At 51.6% G+C, this 9,032-nt stretch overlaps 1 protein-coding gene and 1 long non-coding RNA gene across 2 annotated transcripts in view; both read left to right on the top strand.

The window, feature by feature from the left end:
* The first annotated feature begins 37 nt into the window (after nt 1-37).
* LOC131998767 (uncharacterized) lies at nt 38-2,259 on the top strand. The gene is made up of 3 exons (XR_009398856.1): nt 38-298; nt 759-1,005; nt 1,915-2,259. It is a non-coding gene; the product is annotated as an uncharacterized LOC131998767 (long non-coding RNA).
* A 771-nt stretch (nt 2,260-3,030) lies between these two features.
* Nucleotides 3,031-9,032, top strand: part of YAP1 (Yes1 associated transcriptional regulator) — a 119,345-nt gene continuing 113,343 nt past the window's right edge. The window contains exon 1 of the mRNA XM_059407076.1: nt 3,031-3,111. Coding sequence (XP_059263059.1) covers nt 3,031-3,111 — 81 coding nt within the window. The remainder of the gene's footprint in view (nt 3,112-9,032) is intronic.

Here is a 9,032-nt window from a genome sequence, read left to right as displayed (position 1 = left end):
GCCCTCTCCTAGGCGCACAGTTGGCCAATTAGTGCAGTGCAAGGCAGCGTCCCACTTCCTCTGGGGAACCCGCAGTCTCGGCTGGCGGGGCCGGGTCGTGCAAGCCTGACTTGCCTCATCTGTAAAATGGGGACAGAAGTGATTTCCTTCATAGGTCCCTGTGAGAATCACGTACGTTAGTCATCTTGCTGGGCTCAGGATGGCGCCAAGCCCCGTGACCTCTCTGTGCGTTTGGGCTCTTTTCACTCGCGAGGGAAGAAATACGAAAAATCGGGAGCGAAACTGCCTGCATACAAAGGTAGGAAACTGTTTTCCTTAAGGTCAGAGTTGCTTTTTCACAGGTTCTGTCATTACGGGTTTGAGACAAGTGGGTATAGGAGGTCAGGAAGTGGGCAGGGGGCGAGTCCCCTGCTCTAGCTCCTGGGGATGCAGAGGACGTGCTTGTGTATCCGAGAACCTCTGTGGCAGCACTTTGCACACACAGAATGATTTGCCCGCCTCACCTGTTTGTATTGTTTAAAAGGGGTCATGAAAACAGGACTTGGTTGTCTGTGGCTCACGCCGAGCCCCCCAAGCGCCCTGTGCCTGGTACGGTGCCTCATGCTCAATGCACACTCGGTGTCTGTTCTCCGGGGGACAGGGAGAAGGTGGCTGTGGAGGGGTGACTGCAGGTTTGGGGAGGGCGGAGGGGTGGGGGTGGAAGTTCCCAGAGCATCCTCACACTCAGGCCATCCCACACACTGTTCTGACCCTGACAGAGCCACACTAGGTGGGACTAGACCCCCAGCCCAGGATGGGACAGCAGCAGCCCCGGAACCCGCTGTCACCATGGGGAAGGAAGCTGGGGGCCTGGCGACAACAGAGCAGTTTCCTGAGACTGAAGAGCATTCTCCAGAAATTCCGGACGTTACTCAAGGGGAAAAGGCCCACAGGAGTATAATCTGGACTAGTCTAAGGTGTCTTAGGCTGAAGACCAGAGAACTTGGGAGCAAAGACCATGCAGAGGTATGAATCACAGGTGGTTTGGGGGCTGGCAGGGGCTGAGAAGGCCGGGACAGGAACGGACTGTGTGTAATGACCCAGAGGAGGCAGCTTGACCCGGTCACTGGGGGCTGTGAGGACAAAACTAAGGGATGGCGACGCAGAGCCATCGTTAAAGACTTCTGAGCAGGGCAGTAGCATCACGAAAACGCAATTCTGGAAAGATGAGTCTGGTAGTGACAAATTGGGGAGAAGAAAGTCCGAAGTCCAGAGATCAGAGAGAGGATGGTCCTAGTTGTCAGAGCGCAGAGCTGCCCCGTCTGAACTGCTAGCGAGGGAGACCTTTCCGGCATCCTGAAGTATGTGACAATGGATTGCTCAGCAGAAAATCAAATACGGCCCCCAAAACGTTAGCAACGGGGTGAATTATGACGTGTTGAGTCTTTGAGGTACCAAGGACTGGGAAGGAGGAACTGTGGTAGGAAGTTGTGGTAGTGGAGGGGAAATCCCTTGTCCTGAGGTCATTCGTGTCCCAGCCCCAGGCTCGACCAACTTCAGTCATTGCAGCTTTGAAAACCTGACTCTGACGGCCCTAACAGCTGCTTGCAGGGGTCTTATCCAGGGGACCAGGCAGGACCTGTGTATCTCCAAATGTCAGAGGATTGCCTGCTACACGCTGGGCACTTCCCAGGCACTTGCAGCAGATACAGCAGCGAACAAATTGGACAGAACTTCCATGCACTGGAGAGTTTCCGTCCAGGTGCCCACAACAGCGTTAGGCGCAATGAGATATACAAATACCTGTAGAGAATACCTAGTTGCTCTCAAGAAACCTCAAGTTTTGTTGGAGTCATGACTCACAGTTGTCAGTTTTTTCAGTCTGATGGATGTGAAACGGTATTTATGATTTTACTTGGTCTCTCCATGAGCTAGAGCATTATTCCGTGTATTTCCTTGGTCACGGATACGGATGTTGGTGGCAGCCGCCGTGCTCTGCTCGCCACTTCTTCAGTTGAGAGAGAGAATGTATAAAAGAACAGAGCAAAGAACAAATGGGAAGTCTGCGGTCGTACAGTAAAAACCACATTTAGCAGCATCGGACCCACAGCCCGGCCGCTGCCATCCTGACACCCTCCTTTTCCTGACCTGGCACACAAGTAAAGGTCAAGGCAACAGACAAGGCAAGCTGGGTGTGTTTGTTGTGGGTCTGTGTGTGTGTGTGTGTGTGTGTGTTTTTAAGAGGAAAAAATAAATCCCTGGGCTTTAGCAAAGACTAAGAACCTGCAAATTATTTTTCTTGCCCTTTTCATGACTAGAAAGCTGTGTGAGAGAAATAGTAATGTGAAAGCCAGCTAGAACAACATAAATTTTTATTCAACCACATTCTTGACCAACTGTCACCCTGTATTCCCTTAACATAGACTAGAACAGTTGTGCTGCTTCAAAGTACTTAATCAGACAAGGTCAGGCAGGGCAGCAAAGCTCCGAGGGTTGGGGCGTGGAGAGTGCATCACAGGCTTCCTTGCGTTGAGCAGGGCTGCTAACGTCTGCTGGAGGCCAGGCACAGCTAGTCCTGCAGACACCATGAAAAGACACAAAATCGCCGCTTCTAAAGAAAACACAGGCTAGTAAGAAAAATAAGTCAAGTTTTTCTAGAAAATAAATCGCAAGTGATTAGTCTGAGGGCCACGGGCCTGGCTTGGTGGGCGTGGCCCGAGACTCTTCATCCTGGGATTGCGTGTTTGACCCCATGTTGGACACAGAGCTCCCTTAAAGAATAAGAAAAACAATTTCTTTAAAAAGAGTGGTTAGTCTGTGAAGACCCCTCCGAGGAGGTAACATCTGAACTGAGATGTCAGCGTGTGAACATTCTCAGCAAAACAGCACAGGCATGGGCCTGAGACAGGAGTTTAGCGTGTCCCCGGCGCTGACAGATGTCTCTGTGGATGGGCATAGCGGGCGAGAAGGGGTGGCCTGAGTCGAAGCTGGGGATAGATCATGCACATCTTAAAAGCCAATGAAATGAGTTTGGAATTTAATGGTAGTGCCATGGGGAACCACTCTAAGGTTTTAAGCAAGGGAGTGGTGTACATTTTTGAGAGATACGAAGAGCGCTGTGGCGACTGTCCGGTAGATGGAATGAGAAGACCGGAAACCGCTCGCTGTCTAGTGAGCCGTGAAGGCAGTTTGGGCGCGGATGGCTTCGGTGAAGGTGGAGCACGATGGGCCTCCCCAAAAGTCACATGTTGCGGAACCTCAGAGTGTGCCTGTGTGAGGAGAGGAGACCTTCCAAGAGGTTATCATGGTGACGTGAGGTCCTACTGGAGGGTCTTCATCCAGCGGGACTGGTGTCCTGATAAGAGGTTAGGACACAAGAGGCCCCGAGGGTCGGCCATGCAAGGACACCAGAAGGCCGCAGCCTCCAAGCTGAGGGAAACCTCAGGAGAAGCCAACCTTGCTGACACCTGGAGCTAGACTTCTGGCCTCCAGAGTCTGTGGGAAAATTAATTTCCATTATCGTGCTCTGTGATACGTAGTTAGCATAAGCGTGGCCGAGTAACATATGAGGGAGGTGGGCGTGTTCGGGCGGATTTTTGGACCCAGTGTTTGGGATTTTGGACCGCAGGGTTACTTGTTGGACTGAGCTGGAGGCGGGGAGTAGAGATTGGAGAAGTCAAGGCTGCGTCTTGCTGTCCAGGTGTTAGAACTTTTTAGAACACGTCTACTTAAAAATGTGTGAGGAAAACATCTTCCAAAATAAAAGGGCAGCAGTTGAGTGAAGGTCCTGAAATCTGGAAAGAAAGATGGGAATTACGCGAAATGGGGTAGGGGCGCCCGGCTGTGCAAGCGCGGAGCGGCCTCAGGTCTGGTGCTGGGAGTGCACAGGCTGCACCGGAGGGTGCGCTGGGAAAGGAAGGAGCAGGACAGCGCTTGTGCAAGTCAAAGTGTCAAGCTGCTAGAAGTCGGCGGTGGTGGGTGGGGAGGAATGTGGAAACGGACTGGCAGGAGTGAGACAGGCTGGGTGGGGCCTGGGGACTGGCTGGAGCCGGCTGCAGGTGTGAGCACAGCCTTGTGCGGCGAAGGTCAGAGCTCAGAGCGGCCGCAGACACTTCAGAGCTGCGTGCGTCCGCATGTGCGCCTGCACCCAGCAGCGGGAGCCTGAAAGGACAGGCGACCACGACACCCGCCATTTCCTGTATGGGCAGCAGTCTCTCCTGGGGTGGTTTTCTTTAAAACCTTCTTGGGGTCAAGATCCATGCCTAGCACAGTGCTTGTACAAAAACTTAATAAATGTCGTAGATAGGGTAAGTAAGCTTACCATGTTTTACTTTTTTGGTAAAAGAGAGCAGTCTGGCAAGGTGGGTCTGGGCCCGGAGCCAGAAAGTCCGGCTCTTCCACCAAGGACCTGTGTGGCTTTGGGCCGTTTAACCTGGTGCTGCCCAGCAGAGCTTCCTGCGGTAAGAGGAATGTTCTAGATGTGTGCTACTACGTCCCAGAGCCACTCACCCCAGCTGCAGCGGTTGAGCACAGGAAACGGGCTCGTGTGCTCACGGAACTGGGGTTTCCCTTGACCATGTGGCTACGGCCGCCACACGGGCCCACCACGCAGGCAGCTCTCTCGAGACGTCAGGCTCTGCTGTAACAAGGAGACCGGGCTAGGTGACCCCCTTAGCTTCTACTTGGAAATGCTGTAATTCCAGCCAACAAAAGAAATCCTGTGCACATTTTAAGAGTTCAGATTTTGACTTCCAAAAACAAAATATCACTTCTAAAGAATGTTAAATTTTACACCTAGAAAAGGCATAAATATGTAAATATGTAAACGGTATAAAATTAGCATGCAAATACTGATGTTCACCAATCTGACTCAAATGATTTTCTTTGTTTAAAGTAGGCTCCATGCGTCCCCTGAGTGGCTCGAACTCATGACTCTGAGATCAGGAGTCACCTGCTCCACGCCTGAGCTGGCCGGGAGCCCCTCCTCTTGGGATTCTTAATCCTCATGACGCTGTAATAAACCTCATACATTCTTCTTATTTTGGGTACTCTTCATTATCATTCCACAAAATAGGCCTTATTATACCGATTATCGCCCGGTCCTGGCACAAGATCGGTGCCGTAAGTACACGCACAAACGTCCTCGGGGCTGCACCTGCTCCAAGCCGGACACACCACGAGCACCACGAGCGAGACCCAGAAATGGAAGAGAAGGAGCCCTAGCTGTGAGTGCACCAGGCCATTTTTCCCTAAACAACCAACTGTTTTTTGCCATGAGAGAATTTGTGTCTTCATACTTTCCTTCTGACTTCCCCACGATCAACCCAACTTGGTCTTTAATATTTTTTAAAGATTTTATTTATCTGAGAGAGAGCATGAGTGGGGGCAGAGGCACAGGGACACGCAGACTCCCATGGAGCGCAGACTCCACAGTGTGGGGACTCGATCCCAGGACCCCCAAGATCAGGTATGAGCTGAGCCAAAGTCAGATGCCTCATCGACAGAGCCACCCAGGCGCTCGTCCTTAACATTTAATGTTAAAACCATATCGCCCTACGCCCCACTTATTGGTTGATAGAAATAAATAAAATTTTCCTGAAATGACAGTGTTCCTACACCTCTTTATCATCCTGCGAGCATACATTTGCCAATAACCATTTCGGACTGCCTAACATCATAACCTTGCCGGAGGAGAGAGTGAGCTCTGGACTCCGAAAGGTAGGCTCCCAGGTGACCCCACCAACACTGGCCCGGCAACTTCCAGCAAGTTACTTGACTTCTCTCTGCCTGTTACAGGGCGCCTGGGGGGCTCCATTGGTGAACCATCTGCCTTCAGCTCAGGGCATGATCCCAGGGTCCTATGTTCGAGTCCCACATCAGGCTCCACAGAGCCTGCTTCTCCTGGTCCTTCTGCCTCTCTCCCTGCTTGTGTTCTCTCTCTGTCTCTCCCTCTCTCCAAAAAAAAAAAAAAAAAAATCTGTGAAGCTTAAAGTGGCAATGGAAGTTAAGTTGCCACATGATTGCAGATTTAAAAAAAAAGAGAAAAGCTGCCCTCAGATACAAGGAAATGTGATTAGAGACCATAAACATGGGGTGGTACCAGTCCACGCCCCAGCAGGATTCCCTCCAGTTGTCCCTGAGAACCTGGGCGTGGCCAGGCTCTCTAGAGGTTGCCAGAGGCCTGGACACTTCCTCTTTTTAAGCCCCCAGTATCTTCAAACATGCTGGACTGCCAAGAGACGGGTTACGACAGACGCAGGCTATGTCTCAAATGTTTACGTTGAGCAAACTAATACTTTTAACATGCAATGATTAGTCTGATATAGCTGCAGCCACAGGTATACCCGTGGATATAAATTCTGCTTACGGAATTTATATAAAATATTAATTCACAAAGCATTGCAGGCAGCGTCACTTGGTAATGGGACAGGGTTTAGAGTTGTACAAAGAAAGTGTTCTGGTAATCGTGTAGATACACCTCTGGGATGATGGTATAACCTCACTTGCACACAAGGTCAAAGCTTTGATTGACACTGTTAATGAGTGTGGGGCCTGGCCTCTGGTAAACGTCGGTATTGGAATGGAATGAGCGATGACCAGGCTCACCAGGTTTAACAGATCTAGTTCCAGGAAACACACACGGCATGGAATGGAGGGCAGAGATAGTTATGACAGGTTGAAGCCATGACTTATGATTTCTTTTTTTTTTTTTAAAGATTTTATTTATTTGTGAGAGAGCGTGCCACGTTAGCAGGGGAGAGGCCGAGGGAGAGGGAGACTCTTCAGCGGACCCCTGCTGAGCAGAGCCGCACAAGAGCAGAGCCGCACAAGACCTCCATCTGTGACCCTGAGATCATGACTTGAGCCAAAATCAAGGCAGATGCTTCACTCACTGAGCCCCCAGGAGCCCTGAGCTAGGATTTCTCAGCTGAATCGGGAAAGAAGTGGAAACAAAAGGGAGTGATAGGTTGGTAGAAAAGAGATGAATGTCCTGTGAGGTGTGAGTAAGGAAACCAGGAAACCCAGGGGCTAGTAAGGGAGTGGTACCCAGAGACTCCTCTCCCAGTGGGGGCATTTCTGGGTGGAACAGAGTGCAGAGGGACACAAGAGCCTGAGTCGCCACTGCAGCAGGAAGTGCACGTCCCTGGAACATTAGCACTTTGAGACGTGAAAGTCAGGGTCTTTTATGAAGAGGAATCCGGGTGCCTTAAGGTGGTAATTGCTTCAAAGCTGAGGAGGAGAGGGGACCTGTCGTCTTTATCCCTTACTAACCTGTGACCGAAATTTTATAGATAAGAAGTTGTAAATTACAAAATCTTGGGTGGTGCTGCAAAGGTCCTTACAGGATGTAAAGTCAGTCCAGTCTTTCAACCCAGTTATCAAAGTAATTTTGTTCTCCACGTAATGGCAGGTGTAACCATACTGAACAAAGCAGTGCCGGCTGTGCCCTACGCCCTTGAATTATAGTGTTCCCCGCAGTAAGTGCTCTAGCTGAGGGAAGGTTTCCATGCAAGACCTAGGTTTTCAAGCACTTTCATTCTTAAAAAGTTTTTTTTTCCCCAGTTGAAGTTTCTAATGCAGTTTCTGCCCACAGGCTTGTTTGTGTGGACTGACTAATGGAAGTGAGAGGGACTGCCAGCAGGATCCCCCAGGGGGTTTCTGCAGAGAGACAATGTCACAACGGGCAATCCGTGAACATGGGACAATGACAGCTACTGATGTCCACACAGAACTCACCGCATGCCCCCAAACTGGGCTAAGGGCATACTTTTCACCCAATAACTCATTTCAGGACCTAACACATGAAGCGGATGTTATTACCCCGACCCCAATATTAAAGAAACTAGAGAACAGCAAATCAGTCATAAGTCCAATGTCTCACAACTACTAAATGGTCAAACTGGGATCTGAACCCACATCTCTCAACTCTGGAATCTACAAGTTTGTGCTTAAACAGCCCTGACATCTGGGGTTGGGACTGTGGAGAAGTCTGAGATGCAGACAGGGGCTCACTAAACCACAGAGCCTTCACCGGGAAAACAAGTTCCAGAGCCGTTGGCTAGAGTCTTCCCCCCCCCCCCAGCTTTTATTTATTTGAGAGAGAGAGATCACAAGCAGGCAGAGGCAGGCAGAGAGAGGAAGGGAAGCAGGCTCCCCCGAGCAGAGAGCCGGCTCCGGGGCGCGATCCCAGGACCCTGAGATCATGACCTGAGCCCAAGGCAGAGGCTTAACCCACTGAGCCACCCAGGCGCCCCAGTTGGTTAGAATCTTGCCTTACAATCTCCAGATTTCTGGAGCCTCTTTCCTTCAGGCCCTGCCCTGCACACAGAGGGATCCAGATCCCTGTTCAGAATTCTCCTGGGCATGTCCCGGCTGGAAGGAGAGATTATCTTTCTGCTCGGGAGCCCTTCAGTTGCTCAATCCTCTTTATACATCTGCTTCACTAGCATTACAGACAAAATCATTAAAAAGCTAGATTTCTCGAGCATGGGCTAACCCCGGAGCTTCAAAGAGTGCTGTTGCACAACCCGCGACGATCCTGAGCTCGCTCAACCGCTCAGGGGCCGAGCTGGACGGTCTGCGAATTACGTCTCAGTAGAGCCGCTTTTAAAAACAGACCAGAAGGCATGAACTTGTATGAATTTGTAAGAAAACTCGCAGGGGAGCAAGGGTGGCTCGGTGTGTAAAGCCCCCTGCCTTTGGCCCAGGTCATGATCCCGGCGGACCGAGCCTCGCGTGGGGGCGCCGCCCCTGCTCCCCCGGCTCCGGCTCGCTCGCGCTCCCAAACAAACCAAATCCTGAGGAATCGAAGAGAATAAAAGCAAACGTCCACCGCCGCAGCGCGGGCAGGGGCCTCCTTGCAGGTGGGACAGAGACCCTGCGCAGGCGCTCGCAGCCCCCAGCCCCGCCCGGGGTCAGGCGAGCGGAGGAGCAGGAGAGCAGCAGGTCCGCAGAGCCGCCCTTCCGCCTCCAAGGGGTCGGGACCGGGCCGCGGGCTCCAGGGCCCGCGGGAGAAAGTTTTCCCTTTCCGGCGGCCCGGCGCTGGCCTGCTG

The sequence above is a fragment of the Mustela nigripes genome, chromosome 1, assembly GCF_022355385.1.
Source record: "Mustela nigripes isolate SB6536 chromosome 1, MUSNIG.SB6536, whole genome shotgun sequence".
In the NCBI taxonomy this organism is placed as follows: Eukaryota; Metazoa; Chordata; class Mammalia; order Carnivora; family Mustelidae; genus Mustela; species Mustela nigripes.
The sequence above is the reverse complement of the archived record's forward strand: the minus strand, read 5'-3'. Positions and strand labels throughout refer to the sequence as shown.